The sequence below is a fragment of the Hemiscyllium ocellatum genome, chromosome 8 (genome assembly GCF_020745735.1).
Source record: "Hemiscyllium ocellatum isolate sHemOce1 chromosome 8, sHemOce1.pat.X.cur, whole genome shotgun sequence".
Lineage (NCBI taxonomy): Eukaryota > Metazoa > Chordata > Chondrichthyes > Orectolobiformes > Hemiscylliidae > Hemiscyllium > Hemiscyllium ocellatum.
This window is the reverse complement of record NC_083408.1, coordinates 43,878,453-43,902,375: the sequence shown is the minus strand read 5'-3', so window position 1 is coordinate 43,902,375 and position 23,923 is coordinate 43,878,453. Positions and strand designations below refer to the sequence as shown.

At 42.9% G+C, this 23,923-nt stretch overlaps 1 protein-coding gene across 5 annotated transcripts in view; it reads right to left on the bottom strand.

The window, feature by feature from the left end:
• Window positions 1–23,552, bottom strand: part of gphnb (gephyrin b) — a 536,356-nt gene extending 512,804 nt beyond the window's left edge. For all 5 annotated transcript variants that reach the window (XM_060828874.1, XM_060828876.1, XM_060828875.1 and 2 more), the window contains exon 1: window positions 23,096–23,552. In XM_060828874.1, coding sequence (XP_060684857.1) covers window positions 23,096–23,159 — 64 coding nt within the window. In that variant the 5' untranslated portion in view covers window positions 23,160–23,552. The remainder of the gene's footprint in view (window positions 1–23,095) is intronic.
• Between the last annotated feature and the right edge of the window lie 371 nt (window positions 23,553–23,923).

Here is a 23,923-nt window from a genome sequence, read left to right as displayed (position 1 = left end):
GGGCATTCGCAAACTCTTCACTTGTGAGTTTTTTTTTAAACTATTCCTTAAATCCAATCAATAAACAAAGTAATAGTAATGAACATATTAAACTTAATGTAATGGGCACAAAGAAATATACTTGTCACAATACTATATGATGTGAAACAATATCAACAATGGACCACTTATCAGATTGTTAGCCGTATTGTTGGCTTTTAATATAAACAGAGAAAACACTGTGATTTTCATTGTTTATCTAAATGAAGAATTCTTTGCTGAAGAATAACAGAATTCCAGGAGAGTTTGTTATACATCTTCCCCAATAGTCACTGCATCAATGACAAGATCATGATAGCTTACCGTAATTTCCTGAGATGGACACAATGCAATTTACACATTCAGAGTCAAGAGAGTGGTGCTGGAAAAGCACAGAAGGTCAGGCAGCCTCCGAGGAGGAAAATCAATGTTTCGGGCATAAGTGTTGATTCTCCTGCTCCTCGAATGCTGCCTGACCTGCTGTTTTTCTCCAGCACCATAATCTCAACTCTGATCACCAGCATCTGCAGTCCTCACTTTCTTCTAATTTACATATTCAGCAACACGTTAATCAGTGAGTAAAACTACATTGTTACAGAATGAAATCACCACAAACAACCCAACAGTCTTTAATCAAACACAAATGCATGTTACATGACCCTCAATGTAGGCCTGAAAGAGGGGCACACCAATAAGAAGTACATTATTATTTGCTTTAACAAACTTAACAATCCCAAGGTTTATGTGGCATGAAAAGCTAGAATAATTTTGTTTTTACATTTGCTCTTTGACTCTTTTCTACCTTAATGGACGCATAATAGTGTATTGGACCAGTGGTGATGTATTGTTAGATTGTCAAGGACTTTTATCTGGAGCTAAATAATTCACTGTTACCCATGACATTCATGAATTATTGACGTTTCTCACTTAGAAAACATGACAAGTAATGCACCACTACCTGTCCATTATCTTATGTCCTTGACTGTCATTTTCTAAGTTTCTGACTGTGATATTTCAAAGTAATGCAAATATTCTACAGTTGAAAATACTGCTCGGAATTCAACCACCCACTGCAATAAAAATCCTGTACTGCAAAACACTATAGTGACATTACCGATCTAAAACATTTTTACTTTCAAATTCCAACATAAATACACTTACACTTTCATTGACCGTCAAAACGGAGAAAAATGCAACAGCATCTAAATGAACAAAATGTACAGATTTACAATCTAGCAGAAAGAAATACACAAAATGTAAAATGTCATCACTTGCTGCAGATGTAAAAAGCTGACACTTCTCTGTGACTGGAAGATAAATTCAAACAGCAATGGCCATACAGCACCATAAATAAATCATGCTTGACAAATCTGCTGGAATTCTTGGAGGATGAAACCAGTAGAATTGACTGGGAGAGTCAGTAGATATGGTTTATTTAGACTTTCAGAAGGCTTTTGACATAAGAAGTTAACGTGTAAAATTAAAGCACGTGGCATTGGGGTTAGTGCATTCAGATGAGATGACAGACAAAAAAACAAAGAGAATAAATAAAGCAATCAATCAGCCTTTTTCTAAATGGCTGGCAGTGCCTATTGGGATACTACAAGGATTGGTACTCAGACACCAGACATTCACAATGTATGTTAATGACTTAGGTGAGGGAACTAAATTTAATATCTCAAAATCTGCAGATGATACAAAGCTGGGTGCAAGGATGAACTATGAGGAGTATGCAGAAATGTTGCAATGTGATTTGAACAGGCTGAGTAATGTGGCAAGTATATGGCAGATGCAGTATAATTTGGGTAAATGTGACGATATCAACTTTGGTAGCAAAAATGGGAAAGTAGATTATTATTTGATTGGCTGTAAACTGAGAATATTCAATGAGTCCTGGGTGTCCTTCTGCAACAATTGCTGAAAATAAGCGTTCAGGTGCAGCAGTAAAGAAGGCAAACTGGATGTTGGTCTTCATTGACAGAGGATTTGATTACAAGAACAAAGATGCCTTGCTGCAATTATACAGGGAACACCTAGAATGCTGTTTGGACTCCTCATCTGAGGATGGTTCTTGCTACTGAGGTAGTGCAAAAATTTGCCAAATTGAGATTAGGAGAAAGTTCTTTACCCAGAGTGTGGCGAGTCTGGAATTCACAACCACAGAAAGTGGTTAAGGCCAAACGATTGTGCTTTTCAAGAAGGAAGTAATAAAGTTCTTGTGGTTAAAGTGACCAAGGAATCAAGGGTGGATTTAGGGCATTGATCAACCACTGTCATAATGAAAGGTGCAGCAGGCTTGAGAAGTCAAATGGCCTACTCTTGCACCTATCTTTTATGTTTTTATGAGAGTTTGGAGCTACAGTGATTTATTTACACAATTCTAAAGATTGTTTCAATTTCAAACATTACCTGGAGGGTCAGTGGCACAATGGTAATGTTACTGGACTAGTAATCCACAACCTCAGGCTAACCTTCTGGGGAATGTGAGTTTGAATTCAGATGATGAAATTTGAACTTGACAGAAAAGCTAGAAAAACAACATGCTAGCCCAATAGTAACATTGTTGACTGTTGGAAAAAAAACTGTTAGATTCACTAATGTCCTTTAGTGAAGAAAACATGCCATCTTTGCCTGATCTGATCGATATGCAAGATGCACAATGAGGTTAATGCATAACTGCCTTCTGGACAAGTAGGAATGGACAATAAATTCTGACCTAGCCTGTGACACTCACATCTAATGAATGAAAAAAGAAACTGATTTGTTCAATGAGTTGTAAGCCATTTTCATGAATGAAGAGAAAAACAGTAACTTTTATAACAATAATATTCCTTGTCTTTAGTTTGAGGTTTCTCAAGAACCAGCTAGTCGTTGAAGTAAAAGTCCAGCAACAACTCCAATTCCTAACCGAATAACATGTTATGGATTCTGTGATGTTATTTGTTCCACAGTAAATGTGTAGAAAATTGGACCATGTAAAAGAGATTCCAATTTTTAACTGAAGTCAGCATTATATGAAGCAGAACATATTATGTAAGGTTCATTCTACATTGTAGAAACTACCATTGCTAAAACTGATCGAAAATAAAGAGGAAATGGTGCCTCATAAACTTTTGAAACCCAAGGCACAACTTGCATATGCTCTAAAAGGGATTTAGCACTGGTCACAAACATTTTGATTATTTCCCCTGATTTCATTGCCAAGACTCAGGAGGAAGCACACAGGCATCTTCGGGGCAAGCAGCAGTGTTGGATCTCTTGTGGTATTGGGTCTCCCAGTAACCAAATGACACAGCCAATGTCCTCATGAAGCAGGCTATTTACACCATTGAATATTGTCTCAGTTGTATAGCTAATACAGCTCTGTATTTTTAATTATGGACATTGAGTTTGGCTCATGCACGTGAATCGTCACTCCTCAGTAATGGGAAAGGCCTCTGTGATGGGCATTGGAGCTCAGTTTCAGATCCTTCACCCAAGAATGTGTTGAGGTCAAATCGAAGCAGGTCCACCCCCAAAACTCTGCACTCGCTTTCTGATGTTCGTCCTTTCTTTGTACTGTCCTCCTTCAACACAGGCGTTCTCACCAGAGAACAGCAAAACCTCATTCGCTGTTGTTCCAAAATTGAGTGCAAGGATAAATCTAGCAGTTAGAAAGCATTCCCTATATCCTCAGCATCAAGGGAAGCTTGTCCAGAGAACTGAATCTAAGAAATGTCGTTTAGCCGATTGTATCTGTACTGTCTCCCAAAGGAACTACCCAGCTCGTCCCACTCTCCAGAACCCCCTATATTCATCACTCTCAAATATATACCCAGCTCTCTTTTGAAACCTCATATGAAATCCACTTCCACCAGTCTCCCAAAGCAGTACATTCCAAATTCTAATAACTGAGTAAAGAAGTTTCTCCTCATCTCAGTCCTAGCTCTCTTTCTGACAATCTTGAAATTGTGACCCCAAGTTACTGACATGCCAACTATTGGAAACAGAATATCCTTTTTCACCCCGTCAAAATTTTTCACAATTTCTCTAACCTTCCCTTGTATCAAAAATCCTTCATTCCTGGTATCATCCTAGTAAATCTCCTTTGCACTCTCTCCAGGACTTTAACATTCTTCCCGAAATAAGGTGCCAAGAACTGAACACAGTGTGGCCTGACAATGATTTGGAGAGATTTAGCATCAATTCCTTGCTTTTATACTATATGCCTCTATTTATAAACCTAAGGATCTTATAAAACTTCTTAACAACTATTTCAACTTGCCTGGCTACTTTCAGGGAATTACGCATGTGAACCCTGAGAACTCTCTGCTCCTGCATTTCCCTCAAAGTTGTACCATTGAGCCTGTACTGTCTCTCCGTGTTTATTCGACCAAAATTCATCACCTCACACTTTTGTTCATTGAATTTCATCTGCCAGAAGTCTGCCCAATTGGTCAGCTTGTCAGTGTTCCTCTGAAGTCATTCAGCATCATTCTCACAATTCACTGTTCTCCCCAGCTTATTATCATCAACAAATTTAGAGATTTTACCCTCAATACCCATTACCAAATGGGTCAGAGGGACAGGGACCCTAGTGCCAATCTCTGGGGGAACACCACTTCCAGCTCATAGCCAATCTGAGAAATGTCTATTTATACCTACCTGCTGTTTTCTCTCTTTTAGCCAAAATCTAATCCATGCTGCCAAGGACCCAGCAATCCCAAACATTTCTAATTTGTTAACCAATCTGCCACGTGGCACCGTATTGCAAGCTTTTTGAGGTCTCACATGTACAACATCCATTGTACTACCCTCATCCACCACCTGTATCATCTCTTCAAAGAACTCAATTAAATTTGTCAGACATTACTTTCCCTTGACAAAGTAATGTTGACTGTCTTGTATTAGCTTATTTTTCTCTAAGCGCATATTTACTTCATCCTGTATTACAGTCATTGTCAGTTTTCCCACTAACTGATGTCAAGCTAATAGGGACAGAGGACAACTACAGACCTTTCTTAAACATTGGTGTCCTATTTACAATTCTCCAATTCCCTGGGACTCATCCTGCATTCAGACAGGCCTGGAAAATTTCTGTCAATGGCTCTGCGATTTTCTCCCTTTACACACTCAACAATTTAGGACACATCCCATCCAGATCTGGAGACTTCTCTACCTGGGAGTAGGACCTCTGTCATATCCTTTGCTTTAGTGAGCAGCTAACCCTGCTTGTTCCTGATGGTACCCATTCTATCCTTCACTAATCTTTAACTATTAGTATGTCTGAAGAACATTTTATTATTTGTTTTAGCGCAGCCTGCCATCCTTTCCTCATGATTCCTCTTAGCCTTCCTTATTCCAACCTTAGTCTCTCGCCTGCATTTGAGATACTTCCTGATTTTTATTGCTTTTATTATTTTGATATGCATCATATGCCTTCTTTTCCTTTCTTATTTTTTCATGAATGGCCTTAGTTACCCAGGGTCCTCTAGCTTTGGATACCCCACATTTATTTCTCATTGGCACATACCTAGCTTTCATCCTATTCATCTCTCTTTTGAAAGTCTTCAATTTTTCATCCACTAAAATGCTTTTCAAATCAACCTGTTCCCATTCAAATTTTAGACCCCTAAGCTCTGCCCTTTTCCAATCTGGGAGCTTAATCATTGACTGATTTTTATCCTTTACAAATTAATATTGAACTTTATGTTATAATCACTGTTTCCCAATTGCTCCTCCACTCTGACATTTTCTACTTGTCATGCCTCAGTTCCTAGGAACAGGTTCAGCACTGCTTCCTCCTTGGTAGGACTGAAAATGTACTGTTCCAGAAAGATCTCCTGCACACACTGTAGGAATTTCTCCCCTTTCGTGTCCCACACTCTATCTTTTTCTCAGTCTACCAGGATAATCGAAACCAACAAATATCACAACCCTACTCAAACTACAAATTTCTATACTCTGCCCACAAATGCTGTCTTCTACTTCCTCCCCACTATTTGGAGGTCACTCACAAGTACTCAACAAGATTAGAGTTCCCTTCCTGTTTCTCACCTCCAATCATATAGATTGTAATTCAGGATACTGTCATTGACCAAGGTGAGTACATAACTCCTCCCCTTTTTCTCACCCTGTTTGTACTGAAAGCCTATAACCCAGGATGTTAAGTATCCAGTCCTGTTCTTGCTTCAGCCACATTTCTGTCAATGCTGCAGTGTCATATTCCCCACAGCAATTTCTGCTTCCAGTTCCCCAATTTTGCTCACTCTACTGCACGCATGATGGAAAGGCAAGGACTGATTAGGGATAGTCAGCATGGCTTTGTGAGTGGGAAATCATGTCTCATGAACTTGATTGAGTTTTTTTGAAGTAACAAAGAGGATTGATGAGGGCAGAGCTGTGGACGTGATCTATATGGACTTCAGTAAGGTGTTTGACAAGGCTCCTCATGAGAGACTGGTAAGCAAGGTTAGATCAAATGGAATACAGGGAGAGCTAGCCATTTGGATACAGAACAGGCTAAAGTTGAAGAAAAAGGGTGGTGGTGAAGGGTTGCTTTTCAGACTGGAGTGCCACAAGGATCGGTGCTGGGTCCACTACTTTTCATCATTTATATAAATGATTTGGATGCAAACACAGGAGGTATAGTTAGTAAGTTTACAGATGACACCAAAATTGGAGGTGTAGTGGACAGCGAAGAAGGTTACCTCAGAGTATAAGGGGATCTTGATCATATGCTGAAAATGTGTTGCTGGAAAAGCGCAGCAGGTCAGGCAGCATCCAAGGAGCAGGAGAATCGACGTTTCGGGCATGAGCCCTTCTTCAGGAAGGGCTCATGCCCGGAACGTCGATTCTCCTGCTCCTTGGATGCTGTCTGACCTGCTGCGCTTTTCCAGCAACACATTTTCAGCTCTGATCTCCAGCATCTGCAGTCCTCACTTTCTCCTAGAAGATCTTGATCATATGGGCCAATGGGCTGAGAAGTGGCAGATAGAGTTTAATTTAGAAAAACGTGAGGTGCTGCATTTTGTGAAAGCACAACAGAGCAGGGCTTATACACTTAATGGTAAGGCCCTCAGGAGTGTTGCTGACCAAAACGACCTTTGATTGCACGTTTATAGTTCTTTGTAGAGCGACAGGTAGATAGGATAGTGAAGAAGGCGTTTGGTATACTTTCCTTTATAGGTCAGAGTATTGAGTGTAGGAGTTGGGAGCATGTTGCAGCTATACAGGATGTTGGTTAGGCCACTTTTGAAATACTGAGTGCAATTCTGGTCTCCTTCCTATCGGAAGAATGTTGTGAAATTTGAAAGGGTTCAGAAAAGATTTACAAGGATGTTGCCAGGGTTGGAGGATTTGAACCATAAGGACAGGCTGAATAGGCTGGGGCTGTTTTCCCTGGGGTGTCAGAGGCTGAGGGGTGACCTTATAAAAGTTTATAAAATCATGAGGGGCATGGATAGGATAAATAGACAAAATCTTTTCCCTGGGGCGGTGGAGTCCAGAACTAGAGGGCATAGATTTAGATGACTGGGGAAGGATATAAAAGGGACCTAAGGGGCAACCTTTTCATGCAGAGTGGTGCATGTATGGAATGAGCTGCCAGAGAAAGTGGAGGAGGCTGGTACAATAGCAGCATTTAAAAGGCATCTGGATGGGTATATGAATAGGAAGGGTTTAGAGAGATGTGGGCCAAGTGCTGGCAAATGGGACTAGATTAAGTTAGGATATCTGATCAGCATGAATGAATTAGACCGAAGCATCTGTTTCCATGCTGTACACCTCTATAACTCTATGTGGGACATTACTGAAAAGGGGATTCATGTTGATAGGTCGGAAGACACGATAGACTGAAGGGTGTCTTCAGTGCAGCATGACTCTATAATTCTATGACTCCTAATTGTCAAGTGGATAAATGTGGGTCAGGAATAGGTTTGTGTCTGACTCACTTAGAGTCATACAGCACAGAAAAAGGTCCTTCGGTCTAGCTTGTCCAAGCCGACCAAGTTTCCCAAACAAAACTCGTCCTACTTGCCTGTATTTGCCCGGTATCCCTCTAAACCTTTCCTATTCATCTGTACCTGCACCTACCACTTCCTCTGGCAGTTCATTCTATGTATGAACCACTCTTTTTGAAAAGGTTGGCCCTCTCACCTTAAACCTATGCCCTCTAGTTTTGAAGTCCCCAGTCCTAAGGAAAAGACTTTTGCTATTCATCTTACCTACTCTTCTCATGATTTTATAGACTTCTATAACGGCACCCCTCAACTTCCTATGCTGCAGTGAAAAACGTCCCAGCCTCTCTTTTTAACTCAAACGCTCCAATTCCGGCAACGTCCTTGTAAATCTTTTCTGAATCCTCTCCAAATTCTTAATAATCTTCTTACAGCAGGGTGACTCGAACTACATTGTACTCCAAAATTGGCCTCAACATGACATACCAACTCCTATATTCAGTGGTCTGAGCAATGAAGGCAAACATGACAAACACCTTCCTTACCATCCTATCTGAGTCATTTCTAAAGTCATAACAGAGAGGCTCAATGAAGTAATGCTGTGAATACAGTGTACAAGGATTTGCAGAAGGTGTTCGATGCAGTGCCACATGACAGCCTTGTGAGGGAAGTTATTGGTTCTGCTTTACAAAGGACAGTGACAACATGAACATCAAATGGTCTCAGTGATGGGAAATGGTCAATGGATATTTTTAGGTGGAGGGAGGTTTGTGATGGTGTCCCCCAAGGTTCAGTGTTAGGAGCCTTGCTTTTCCTGATGTATATTAATGATATGGATCTTGGGGGATAAATTTCAGATGAAATACAACTTGTAGAGATTGTAAACTGTGAGTGAGGCAATGTGAAGCTCCCAAGAACACTCCCAAGGTGACAGATGCAGTTCAATGCAGGGACATGAGAGTCGATTAACTTTACAGAATGTGGACAGTTCAACTGAAATGTACCACTCTAAAAGTGAAGCTTGAATGGACAAACGTAGATTTCTGGACATAAACTGGTGACAGTGCAGGCCGGCTTGAGAGATTAGAAAACAAAACACCCTTCTTAATTAATTCAGAGTAGTTGGAAGTCTCTGACTTGGGCCAATATTTATTGCCCATCCCTAGTTGCCCATTAAGAAGATGGTGGTGAGCTGTATTTTTGAATTGCTACAGTCTTTGTTACCAGGAATGGCATCCAGATGGAAATATGAATAGGAAGGATTGAAAGGGATACGGGCCAAATATTGGCAAACAGGAGTAGGTTGGATCGGGATATCTGGTCAGTGCAAGCAAATTGGACCGAAGGGCCTATTTCCACGCTATATGACTCTATGACTTCAGACCCTGCATGATACCCAAACCTAAAGTGTCCTCCTGAACTGTGTGCACTGGAAACATTTTCTTTTGGCCAAATTATGGCAGAGTTTTTTTCATAATGTGCATTGAATACTACCTGCTTTTTTAATCAAGTGGTGATTAGAGTCTGGAAAGTGGTTGTCTCTAGCTGGACTTCTGGAGTAACAGCCATCCTGTTGATAAGCGGCAATTGGATAGGTACACGGATAGGTGCTTAAGCTAGGACAAATGTTCGCACAACATCGTGAGCCAAAGGGCCTGTTCTGTGCTGTATTGTTATATGTTCTATGTCTATGTTCTACTGCTCACTCTCCAGTTCATAGTTCAGAGCTGTCAGCTTCAGCAGATATGTGGCTGGTGACCTATAGCATTCTGCCTGCAATGAACTGAAATCCACAATATACTAAATTGCAGCAACATGAACTAACTGTTGTCAGAGGTATTCGCCTGGACACCTGGCACCCTCCAACTAAGGGAACCAGATGTCATAGTTTAATAAAGAGGATCTCCTTTTTAAGACAGAGGTGAAGAGAATTTGTTACCTCAGATGGTCATAAGTCATGGAATTCTTTTCCCAGAGAGCAATGGAAGCTGAATTGCTGAATGTATTCAAGGCTGCATTAGATAGATTTTTGATAGACAAGGAATTCTAGGATTATGTAAGGGGAAACAGGTAAGTAGAGTTGAGACCACAACCAGATGAGCTGATTCGATTGAACGATGGATCAGGCTCAAATGGCCAGCTGGTCTTCTCCTGTTTCTAATTCCTGTGTTCCTAAATTCATACTTGGCCCTGACTGCACAGAGCAGTGTTGAGGAGTTTCAAGGGAATGGAGTGATTCTATCTGAACTTAACCCATTTAGTTGAAGCCTTATGCTTGACACAAAACCTCCCTCAGCAACTTCTGCTTTGTGACTCAAAATGTTTCTGGAAAATTCACTCTACATTATTTCCATTTTGCACAAGGAAAATGGTGAATTTCTGTTGTTCCTGCAACTCTCCAATTTTCTGCCTTCAGTTTTTATCTGGAAACATTAAAATGTATGACCTTGTTGACTAGATATTTTAGACCCCCTAACTAAAGCTATCAACTTCAGGATTCTTTCCTGCGCCACTGGAGACCTGATATAAAAAGTATTGCTTGGAGCTGTCACATTTGAATGTGACAGTGAGTCCACATGCAATTTCTGCAGCCTGAAAGAAAGGCAAATTCACAGTTTCAGGGAGTATGAGAGGTTGCAAACTGCATTTTGCTGCATAATAACAGCAACTTGCGTTTATATGCTACCATTAATGCACTTAAGAGACTGACGGTGCTTCACATAACTACCAGCTAACAAAATTTAAATCTGAGGATCTACAATGATCAGACTGTGGGAGGAGTTTGAAGCATGAACTTTACTGCCAGACATCAAGCATTTGTCCAGTTAAATGGAAGATTTTAAAAAAAAATACCATTTCTTTTGTTCAACCAGTGAAGGATTATGATGAAAGAAACAATCTGGGAGGTGCTCTATAGCTTCTGGCTCTCTTTCCATTCCATGCATAACCGGTATGTAGCTGGTGGGATTGGTATAGCTAGATTAAAGGGGGTGATGTGGGTAGACATGGCTAAAATCCTCTAAGATATCTAAGATGTTTGGAACTCAGACAAGGGTTATTCTGGCCATCTGCCCATCTCCAGTGTCTTATAGGAAGCCACATGGCCATGATGAATGGAGAACAACTATACAGTCTCCAACATGAGATCTTTTGAAATAGGAATAAAATGGAAATGAGAACCAGAGGAAAATAATTGTGATTGATTACTATTAATAAATACTTGTTTCATTCATGTTAAGCTTATTTCAGAGTGATCGGACACCAGTTAGATTATTTTAAAAGATGGTTTCCTAAAGGAGCATTTGTGGATTTTTGCCCCTTGGCACCAAGGCTGCTATTGTCAACTCTATTGGTCCACTTAAAATAGGCTGTGATATATAATACTTCAGAGTGAAATCCTGAACAATTAAGAAAATCTTTGTCTTATGAACATATGGAGTTTTTCATAAGCTAATGGCAAACATCTTACTTGGGAATAATTATTTTTTTTAAAAATTATTTGATTTTAAACTTTAGGTCACTTTTTAATATACTTAACAGCAGCTAGAGCAAACTACAGATAGAACTTAAGACTGCAAACCTCAACTTCCATCTTGGTAAAATATGTGGACTATTAAACACTACTACTGTCAAATACCTAATTCCTAATATAAGTGCATTCTTTGTTTTACACAAATCTCAGACAATTATGCCCTTTCAGATACAGATTTGATTTCTAAAACGGTCTAATTCTCGCAGATTGCTATTTGTAAAACACCATTTGAAAATACTCAATATAAAAATAGAAAAAAAACACCAAGAAAGCACTGAGTCTTCCAACAAAGTCCATGAAATGATTTGTTTTGAACATTTGTTTGCGGTACTGGTGTTAATTTGGCACAAAGTAACTATGTGACCTTAACCAAAGAAACAGCACAACTACTCACATTTGTAGCCTCCAAAAAGACACTTTTCAAAGGTATTCCAATTAATAAATACCTTTACAGAAGAGGTGATTGAAGGAAATGCTAGATGAATCACTTCAGATAAATTACATTCACAGTCTCAATCTCCACAGCATAGTAAAGAGCCATCCTACTAAATTTGAAAACATTACACTCGAGGGAAAATGTCAAGTAAGGCATAAATGAAGATGTTACATGGAAGACAGTGGAGGGCTAGGATCGACTACAAGGATCTACAATGATCAGATTAAAGGAGGGGTTTCAATGTATGAAAAGATTCATTGCTAGTCATCTAGCATTTCTCCAGTTAAATGAGAGAGTCAAAAAAAAATTATTTTGATCAACCAGTGAAAGATTGTGTTGTGAAACCGTATCAAATAATCAATTAGTTTTGGATTGAGCCCATGACTACTAACGAACACATTGGGCGACTGCATATCATTTTCATAACAATGCCTCTGAAAGTTGACCCAATGCAACTTTTGCTCAACTTTAAGGAAATTATATCTGCCATTCAACAGGTGAAGCCTGAATGTCAGCCTTGACTCAATGAGTAGCAGTCAGGAAGTCATAAGCTACAGGCCTTTTATGAAGTTTTTTTTCACACAATCTAAAATTCAGTGTAGTCTGAAGCCCTGCATGCTCTCTCGGTTTGATATTAATGATTCTATGGTACTATTCAAAGAAGAGCAGGAGAGTTTCCCAGCTTCTAGGCCCAAAATGTATCCTACAGTTAACTCCCAAAATAGAATATTTGCTCAGTTTCCCAATGTTATTCATGCAAATTTTCTGTAATCAAATTAACTGGATATTTCCTACTTTATAGCATTAAGCACATTTTAATAAACAAAACTTCATTAGCCATAAACGCTCCTTGGATGTCCTGAGATCGTGAAAAGTGCTTTATAATTGCAAGCTTTTATAAACGTGAAAAAAGAAATGCTAGACTGTTGAATTTAAGTATAGAGTTAAAAGTGAATTACAAAGAATGTGATAAATCAAGACCACCTTATCTGAATATAAAAAGGTAAGAAATGCACAAGGGCATAGAGTTTCAGCATGACTGCTCCCTAAATATCAGAATGGACTAGGTGGAATAAAATGAAATAGCACTAAAATGTCAAGACTTAGAAGCGTAAGCATGATGTGCCCATAACAGCTTTACAGTGGAGCATCTTCAATCTTCTCTGCAGGTTCAAATGTCCATTTACACAAAGTAATCCCCATCCGTACAACTTCTGGAATTTAGGGAATTTCTGCATAGTGCATCTAGCAGCTCAAGCACGCAGTCACCTGTGGTCCAGCATTAATCACTTGTGCTTGCAACAGCCAGCAGTCAATTGAAGCCTAATCCAGGACTGCTTCTGCTGCTGCTCTTGCAATTGTGAGAAATTCAATTTAATTTGGTCGAAATTCTGTCAATTACAGCAGGGCAGGACATAATTGTGCAGCTTCAATTGACTTCTGGTCACCGGTCTGATGTGCCAAGTACAAGTCAACACTGTCAATTGAAGCTAAGTAAAAAGTAAGATAAATGATCAGCTCATTGCCAGACAATCTCATGATGTAGAAAATGTCCTGTTTCTGTCACCAACGTAAGAACAGAAGTAAGCCATTAACCTCTTGAACTTGTTTACCATTCACTAAGATCATAGGTGATCTTTTACCCAGCTTCATATCAGTTCAGAGGAAGGGTCACCGGACCCGAAACAGTAATACTGATTTCTCTTCACAGATGCTGCTAGACCTGCTGAACTTTTCCGGCAACTTCTGTCTTTGTTTCGTATCATTCAGATTTGCCTCATAGCCCTTAATAGACTTTTGTTAACCAAAGCTATGAAACTACAAGAAATGAACAATTTATTTAATTTGTTCTTGGGTGTCACTGACAAGGCCAACATTTAATGCCTCAACCATAATTCTCAAAGAGGTAGTTTTGACCAATCATAAATTGCCATTTATACAAGAGAATTTCAAACTTCTGCAAGTATTTTTGTGTAGTAGTCTCGCTTAATTTCACTTCCAAAGAAGATTCAGTTAACCTTTACACTACACTAGACTCCCTAACCAGCATAATCAGTCCCTCTCCACCTAACCTATCTGATCCCTAATGACTTCAAAACTTCAAATTACTCCTTTCATTTCTGAATTCCAGAGATAATAACCCTCGAGAGAGTTATTTTACCACATAACCCATCATCTAACCCTCAACAGTCCTGCTGTCACAATGGTAAATGACCTTATACCACTATGAGATCAACAGACCCTTCCTCGGGGTATGATACTTAGAACTGCCATGAGTACCCCAGGTGTGGTACATTCATACTTTTGATTAGCTAAAGCCCCTTATATTTTTCCAGACATAAAGGCCAGCATTCCATTAGTCTTTCTGGTATTTTCTAAACCTGTTCATGTTAATGATCTATCCAGCCTTCTCCAAGTCTCAGGTTTCCAATCAATTTTATGTTTTGATTGTTGATTCAAGGGAAATTTTTGCCTTAATGCTAATAAATTCACTTTGAGCCTAGAGTTCACTTCAGCTCAGTTACAAGCCTATCAATTGTGTACAGAGATAAAGCTCCACTTAAAACTTACTCTGGATCCCTCAGGTGTGCCCACAAGTCCATGTCATATGTCATGTATCATGTGCCATGCCACATATTCCTTCAGTGGATCAGCTGGCAGCTCACGACTTCCCTCTCAATCTGTTAGCACCATGACTGTGTTCAGATGCGAATGTAATATTAAACCACAGCCCTCAGTACCTCAGTGCCAATCTAGCTAATTGCAACTTTAGATAAATGTGAAAAACAAGACATCAACTACAATAAAACTGCAGCATGGATTTCAGAATGATTTCTGTTATATAGCTATAGCTGTAGAATTACTTTGCCACTGATTATAATAATTGTAAACTAATGGTGCAAATACAAAATCAAAATACTGGGGTGTCAGTAAGCTTGAAATGTAAACCACACAATGTTTCAATTGTGGCATAACTATTCATTGCACAACCTGACATAGACACCTTAAGTGACAAGGACACACACATTCCTGTCAATCATGCAGAGTCCACTTCATTAATTCCTGGGACTTGTATCAAAACTGGAAAAGCTGTCTCGAAGGCTAATCAAGGAATAGCTTGATTTCATCACACTTACAAAGTCCCAAACTCCTCTATCACTGTCTTGAAGCCTGAGCTGGCAGCGGAATAGGATACAGGTAGTCTTTGATTAACACAGTATTTACATTTCCAAAAATCATCACGTACAGTAAAATTGTGTTATTCAAAACACATAATACAAAAAGAATATATTTTCATTTTTCTTGAATTTTATGCAAGATTGCTTAGCTGGAGGTACAGGCTGTGGATCTTTGGCTGACTCATCTGCAGGTCTGCAAATTGAAGGTTCAGAAGCATGAGACTGCCTTTCTGCTGCTGCTTTAAAAAAAAACTTATCCAACCTTCATGGAGTCTTTTTGGCCCTAATGGCTGAAATTAGCTGAATGAATAGAATCTTCCTCAGTCGTGTTGGGTTTTAGTGTGCATTTATTCCTGTGCTGTTGGGAGTTGGACAAGAATTGCATTGTTGCAAATCAGCTGTGCATTATTGAAACTATGGACATTACAGTAAAAAACCCATTATGGTGAGTCTGTGTTCATCGAAACCAAGTTAATCAAGGATTACCTGTGTATCCACTGGAGGTGGCAGTACAGACATATACAGACAGCAGGGAGTTCCAAAATTGGAACCTCTAATACCTAGAAGGATCCATCAGAGGCCATGAAAGTTCCTCTCCAAGCCAAACACTATCATGAGTAAGAAATTTATTTCTTTTGTTTCACGGTCCTTGGGTCAAAATACTAGAAATCCCTCCCTTACACTAATACAACAAAGACAACTCATGACCACCTTCTAAGGACAACTAGAAAGAGGCAGTAAATGGAACTGCCAGCTATTGCCACATCGCATGAGTAAATAATGTCCTCAGGATGATATAATGTAGGTATTCACTTTATCTTTACAACTCCATCTGACATGTTAGTGGGCACTGCGTTTCTGCCCCAACATAATTCAGACCACAGCTCATTTCTTTTCAAAAGAAAAACATACTCAACTCAGAGCTGTTGCAGCAGAGTGTGCCATCTGACCTGAAGCAGTGTTTCTGATGTTGTCTCCGGAATCCAAAATGCTATTTGTTGCCTTTGCTGCCTAGTTGAGAATCACATTATATCCCATACTACATGACACGACCAGGAGTCCCAGTGGCACAGAAAGTGAAGGATTAGTGTTAATGTTAATCCTTACACTGGTATTCAATAACAGGGTGGAGGAGACCAAGGTTCCATCACCACTGAGGTTTGAAACAAAACCATTGAAAGTGTAGAGAAGCTGCCTTAGGGCCATTTTTGACTGATAGTTTCTAGAGGGCAGAAACAACGTGAAGTGGTTGTACCTCACTGGAATGTTTAGCACGATAGGAATGGAGCTTGGAAATAATTCATGGGTTGGGAGGGTTGAACACCGAACGCAAAAGCGATACATTGCAGATGCTACAAACCTGAAATAAACTTGGAAAATGCTAGAAATATTTAGCAGCATCTGTGATGTGAAACAAAGATTAATGATGACTCTTCACAGTTCAGAATATATATTAAAAAAGGCAAACTGAGTAGTCACACTATAAAATAACCCTGATGTAAAAATAGCACAACTTGATAGACAAAGAAATTCAATCTTTCAGAACGCAGTTTAGAGTTAACGTAAGTTGGTGCTTTTCCAGCACAACTCTAATCTTGACTCTGGTTTCCAGCATCTGCAGTCATTGTTTTTACCCAGAGAAAAGAGAATTTGAATTCAAATAGATATTTTCACAATGATTGCAGATGTCTCTCAAGTTTCTTTGACATATGCAAGGAGCCTCTGCCTGAAGTGCTGGGACAACCTGAACCAGGTTGTCTGTCTATATAACTGCCCTTTGTGGATAGTGAGTGTTTGACAACTAGGGAATTTCACTCTTTCAGGTTTGTCTGTTCACCCCAGGACCAGCTGGTGTGGATCAGTAATCCTGCTAGGGTTTAGGGATTTCCTGCAAAAGGCTGTTTTGTGGTCTCATGGACCTTTCTGAAGCATTTACCTTTCCTTTCTTTCCCTTTTAAGCTTTCCCATCAACATACAGTGACTCTCTGTCCCTAATTATTCGCCTAGCCCCCCACCCGTGCCTCTCCCCACCTATGCTGAACTGGACTTTACTCAAACCAAAATCATTGCTGGCTTAGCCCTTTTTAGAAAAATAATCTGCAAAGTTGTCCTTTCTCCTTTACAATATCACAATGAGACTGGAGCTGAGGGGACCTGACACATCTGAGACAGGATGCCTTGGGAAGGGTGGATGGGCTAGAGAGCGATCTGTCAGGTAGTAGTAACAGCAGGAGTGTGGAAGGAGTGAGGCGAGAGAGAAACAGGGAGATGAGAAAACCCTTCAGCATTAATGACAGCCGTGAGGACACTGGGTGTGAACCGTGTGAGTGCTCTGAATGATAAGGCTGTAATTGAAGAGTCACTGTATCGCCTGGCCAATGTGTCACTGACATCAGGGTGAATTTATTCCCCTCTGACTTGAGAATTTGCAGATGGTCCAAAAAAAAGCAGATGCCCGGTGTACATTTAATAGAGTAAAAAATGAGGTCTGTTATGCTCGAAACGTCGAATTCTCTATTCCTGAGATGCTGCCTAACCTGCTGTGCTTTGACCAGCAACACATTTACATTTAATAGATACAGCCCCGCTAAACATATGCTAGTGATCTGACCCAGGCAGAGACTGAGTGAAATAAGGAAACTGTAAACACAGTATCCCTGAGCGAGGCAACAGTAAATTTATCAATGGGCGTGTACTCCTTCCCACGACAGCGTCAGCTGTAACCATGGCAACTCCCTTAAGCATTAAGTGTCAGCAGCACCAAAATAGAACAAAAAAAATCAACGGTATTAGGCTGATCCTCCAAAAAAAAATTCAAACAGCCTACAAGATTATCCAAAAGCTCTTTGATCAATACAGAATCAAACATCGTGCTCAACGCCACCACCCTCAAACTCACAGCTGTTTCCCTTCAATCCTACCCCAACCGCACCACTGGTCCTCAGCACCATCGCCATATAAACGTCTCGACCCCAAACTATCTCCATCCCTGATTGAATTTAACTGCCTGTATTTGCTTCATAAGGTTTCTGTTTACATTTTGTTCATTCACGAGAAGCTCCAGAATCGAGTCCCACGCGTTATTCGTGAGTTACCACACTGGAGAGAGGTTAGGGTGGAAAGGGTTTCCGATCCGCCCTCATCTCGTCCACACGCAAATTAGATTTGTCATTTCACAACTTGAACCACAAACAGCTCTTTGGTGGAGAGAGCTTACGCCGTGTACAAATCAAGACAGGTCAAGTGCTTCCAGTAAACAAGGTCCGCAGTGATTGCGTGGGTTCACTGAGTGAGAGATGACCTCTACTTCACTCCATAAGAAGGCAGATTGATGCAGCGCCCTCAACGTTATTGAAAGTATCATCAGGGCCGCTGTCAGACGAAGCGCCACCATAATAGTGATTAAAACTGATGAACCAAAGTTTGGGCAGACGCTGGTTGTTTCGTAGCAACTGAAAAGAGAGGGGTTGAGGAAGCAAGCTGCAAGGTTTAGGGGATTGTGTAAGAAACCTTTCTAAGCTCATACAAACTGGGGCTGTCAACGTCCGGAAACCTCAACCGGTCAATGGTACAGTATCCTCCTCAACCAATCGGGCTCAACACAAAGTACAGAGTAAACTTAATCTAAATCACTTAATCTGAACGATCAACATCCTTTCTCCCCCAGCATTCCACCCTCCGCCCCTCCCCCCAAAGTACAGCAATAAATGCTGACCCCCTCCACATTTCACGTCAATACTGACGAAGAGTCATCTCGACTGGAAACGTTAGCTTGCTCTCGCTCCATGGATGCTGCCTGACCGCTGTGATCTCCAGCATTTTTTTGTTTTTTGTACAGAGTAAACTTCACTAGGTCCTATCCCCATGCCTTCAACTCAGGAAGGCATTCTTGTGGAGAGGCCATCATTCATATTGCATAAACATTTCATCGTCGACGGCAAAAACTTTAACTTCCTCTGAGCCGCCACAACGTTGACACTTCCAAAGCCTTCTTTTCAAAAATACAAACACTGAAAAGAAAATAAACGATGCCTCGTCCATCTGTTCATCAACAACAACAACGCGCGGCTGTGCAGCAATGCAAAACTCGCTGCGTGCCAGGTGGAGACTGAGTTGAAGGAGCCAGAAATGTTACCGAGTGAATGGCAAGCTGCTGAGAGGGTTATACATTCTGGGGTCTTTATTCCCCTCAGTGCCACTTTATGCCGTACACAAAAACTGGAAGTAGCTAGCATGAGAAAACAAAATTCAGATTAAATGTCACGTGTGCGTGTTTTGGGGCAGTAATAAGACGAGTTTTAAGAAATCCTAGTGGGCGATTTTCAGAGTTACTGATTCAAATTTCCAATTAAGAAAAAAAAATCAGCACACTCAGGAAATAAAACGGGGGGTGGGGGCGGAAGTCTTGTCCTGAAGAAACTTTCAAAATTGGTAATTTACCATGAACAAGTTAGCCCAGCTTTTTAAACAATGGTCACACATAAATTGTGGTCCAAATTTTACTGAGATTAATTCGTTCACAAAGCTGAGAAATGTGGTCGGATATAATTTGCTGTTATACAGACGGTGAAAATTAAGACTGTCACAAACATATGTGCTGACCATATCGCCGGGTGATACCTTGAGATAATGGGGTGTTTTAGCTTGTGACAGAAACTCTTAACTTGGTGCTGACTACATTCAGGATTGTGTTTACAAGTGCTGCAGAAGCAAGCAGTAAACGGCAGCTTTGGTGTGTTTTTTTTAGATCGTTGCAAATACTGTATCTGTTTTCTTGCATCTTTGCTGGAACAGGTACTCTATGTTCAAGAAGGAATGATAATCAACATCTCTTTCAACACAAGAGGATTCCTTCATGCTATTTTTCCCCCACAAAATAAGGAAAACAGAGGACATAAAATGCCGTAATCTCACTTCGTCAATTTCAGTGTCACTGGCGGCACTCACCTACACGAAATGCCAAAGCTGTCGGTGTGAATGTCATTAAAATGCACACATTATTTATTAGTTTCTGCCCACCTTCCCTCTTCCGACGGTAAAATCCAAACAAAGGAAGGGGCTGGGGGAGGTGGGGGGTTTCTAATCAGTAAACATATAAAAACATACATACATCTCAACCCTATCCGCCACCGTGCATAAATCGCATTCGAGCACGTCCTGCCCCTGTTTCAGCACCACAGCTCTGAACAGCTCACCGACCTCTAAGCTTCACATTCAGCTACAAGCCACCTCTCAGTTTCAAAAGAATTAGACAGACCTTATTAAAAGGTCACGTTGAAAGCCCAGCTCATACACATACATATGTAAAAACAAACAGCAGGGTCACTCATGTCCAACATCATAACAATTACAATATTCACTCCGCCCCTCACGCACGCTAAAAATTGATAGCTTTCATATCGAAATTCAGACGCGTAGAACATTTTATTAAATAAAAATGCCCTCTCTCTAAGCAACATCCCACTCAAAATACCTATGGACTGGAAAAAGTACTGACCAAATTTGGCGGTCGTTGGAAGCTCGTGGGCAGAGAGTTTAGGTAGCTACCTGCCTGTCTCCCATGAAGTGAGGACTACCACCAGGTGTTCTGATTCTAAAGGGCCAGGCTGTGGTCAGGGTCTCTCTCAGCTGTAGGGTTAGTGTCCAAATGCTTGCCAGTGATGAGTTAAGGCCATGGTTTCTCCTGGTGATGAAGCTGGCATCAGTGCTCTTACTAGCAAAAATATAATACCAGACTTTTTCCTGTAGCGGTGATACTAGAATCTCGACCAGTGGCGAGGGTGAAATCAGAATGTCAATAATAGGGTTTCAAACCAGGTCTCTGCCAGAAGTGCAATTATACTAGGGTCTCTGAGAGCAGTAGGGGCTGATACAGGGTCTCTACCAAGAACAGGGAATGACACGTCTCTGCTAGCAGCAAGGGACTGATACCACATTTCTTCCAGTGGTGTGGGCTGATATCAGGACTTTGCTCGTAGTGAAATTATACTAGGGTCTCTGTCCGTCAGAGGGGCTGACACCAGGGTCTCTGCCCGTCAGAGGGGCTGACACCAGGGTCTCTGCCCGTCAGAGGGGCTGACACCAGGGTCTCTGCCCGTCAGAGGGGCTGACACCAGGGTCTCTGCCCGTCAGAGGGGCTGACACCAGGGTCTCTGCCCGTCAGAGGGGCTGACACCAGGGTCTCTGCCCGTCAGAGGGGCTGACACCAGGGTCTCTGCCCGTCAGAGGGGCTGACACCAGGGTCTCTGCCCGTCAGAGGGGCTGACACCAGGGTCTCTGCCCGTCAGAGGGGCTGACACCAGGGTCTCTGCCCGTCAGAGGGGCTGACACCAGGGTCTCTGCCCGTCGAAGGGGCTGACACCAGGGTCTCTGCCCGTCGAAGGGGCTGACACCAGGGTCTCTGCCCGTCGAAGGGGCTGACACCAGGGTCTCTGCCCGTCGAAGGGACTGACACCAGGGTCTCTGCCCGTCGAAGGGACTGACACCAGGGTCTCTGCCCGTCGAAGGGACTGACACCAGGGTCTCTGCCCGTCGAAGGGGCTGACACCAGGGTCTCTGCCCGTCGAAGGGACTGACACCAGGGTCTCTGCCCGTCGAAGGGGCTGACACCAGGGTCTCTGCCCGTCGAAGGGGCTGACACCAGGGTCTCTGCCCGTCGAAGGGGCTGACACCAGGGTCTCTGCCCGTCGAAGGGACTGACACCAGGGTCTCTGCCCGTCGAAGGGACTGACACCAGGGTCTCTGCCTGTCGAACGGGCTGACACCAGGTCTCTGCCTTCGGAGGGGCTGACATCAGGGTCTCTGCCCGTTGTAGGGACTAACAACCAGCGTCTCTGACTTAATCAGGGACAACACCAAGTCTCTGCCAGTGATAGGGGCTGATACAAGGTCCCTGATAGTGCTATGGACAGACACACTAGGTCTCTGTCCGTCGTAGGTGCTGACACCCAGGACTCTGCCCGTCGTAGGGACTGACAACAATGTATATGCCAGTCGTAGGGACTGACACCAGCATCTGTGCCAGTCATAGGGACTGACAGAAGGGTCTCTGCCCGTCGGAGGGGCTGACACCAGGGTCTCTGCCCGGAGGGGCTGACATCAGGGTCTCTGCCCGTTGGAGGGGCTGACACCAGCATCTCTGGACTTAATCAGAGATAATACAAAATCTCTGCCAGTGATAGGGGCTGATACACGGTCCCTGATAGTGGTAAAGACAGACACACTAGGTCTCTGCCCATCGGAGGGACTGACACCAGAGTCTCTGCCAGTCGTGGGGACTGACACCAGTGTATATGCCAGTTGTAAGGACTGACACCAAGGTCTCTGCCAGTCGTAGGGACTGACACCAGCGTCTCTGACTTAATCAGTGACAACACGAAGTCTCTGCCAGTGATAGGGGCTGATACAAGGTCCCTGATAGTGGTAAGGACAGACACACTAGGACTCCGCCAGTGAAAGGGGCTGATACCACGGTTTCTGCCAGTGACAGGGGATCACACCGGGTTTCTGATCGTGATAGGGGCTGACACTAGGTGTCTGACACCGTCGGGGTGCTGCTTTGCCCGCGGCCCGGCCTCCCCGACTGCCCCCCGTGAACATCAGCCCGGGATCCCCGTCCTGCTGTGCCCGCTCTCCCCACCCCCGGGTCAACCCCGGGGCTGGGTGATCTCCGGGTCTCACACATCCCCCCCCCCCCCCTCCCTCCCTTTCCCCCTCCTCAGAGACAGTGTTGAGCCTGAGCCCCGGAGACCCAGCCTCCGTAACCACTACCTCCCCCCAGCCCCCAGCCAACCCCTTCGCCAACCCGCGGTCGGGCGGCAGGAAAGAGCGCGGCTCCGTGCGGGGCCTACCCCGTGGGGATGAGCGGGTACACGGCAGCCCAGGGAAGGAGCTGGGATCTCCCTGTGCCTCTCCCGCCGCCCCCTATACTCCGTTATCGGGTCCAGCCTCCGGAGGAGGAGGAGGAAGGGTAGGGGGAGGTGGTGGTCTTTACCTGTCAGAACTCCCACTCGGATCTGGTGCTCGTGGTTGGTGAGCAGCAGCCCCTCGGTCGCCATGTTTACAGCTGCTCCGGGATCCGGCGGAATCCTCCTCCTCCTCCTCCTCGGAGCAGCAGCCGCACCGCTCGAGTCCGGAGGCGGCAGCAGCGGGACGCAGACAACATCGAGCGGTTACAGAGAGAGGGAGAGCGCGCGCGACTGACACAGAGGGAAGGAGAGAGAGTGCGCGCGCGCGAGAGAGAGAGAGAGAGCGCGCGCGAGAGAGACAGAAAGAGAGCGCGAGCGGCCCCTCACTCACTCACTCACTAACCGCATACTGAGGGGGGGAGGGGGAGGGGTCACTGCACCAGGCACACGGTCCGCTCCCTGATTAATCACTCACTGCGTCCCCCCCCCCTCCCCAGCACAACGCTGGATGGATCAGCGCTGGGATTAACACTGCACTGCGAGCTGGGGTTAACACTGTACTGGGCTCTTTTACTGGGCGCAAGGGTTATTAATCACTGGAAACTCGCTGGGGTGCACTGCGAACTCATTGGCGGCAGGGTTTAATACTACACTGGGAACTAGGTTAACATTGCATTGGGCTCACACTGGAAATTGGGGTTAATACTTCGCTGGCACTGGGGTTAATACTGCACTGGGCACTCATTGGCAGCTACGTGGGTAAAGGGGTTAAGACTGAGCTAAGAACTCGTTGGGAGCTAAGGTTAATATTGCATTGCAAACTCACTGAGAGCAGGGATCAATACTGCACTGGGCTCTCAAGAAACCAGGTCTAATACTGCACTGGCGTTGGGGTTAATACTGCACTGGGCTCT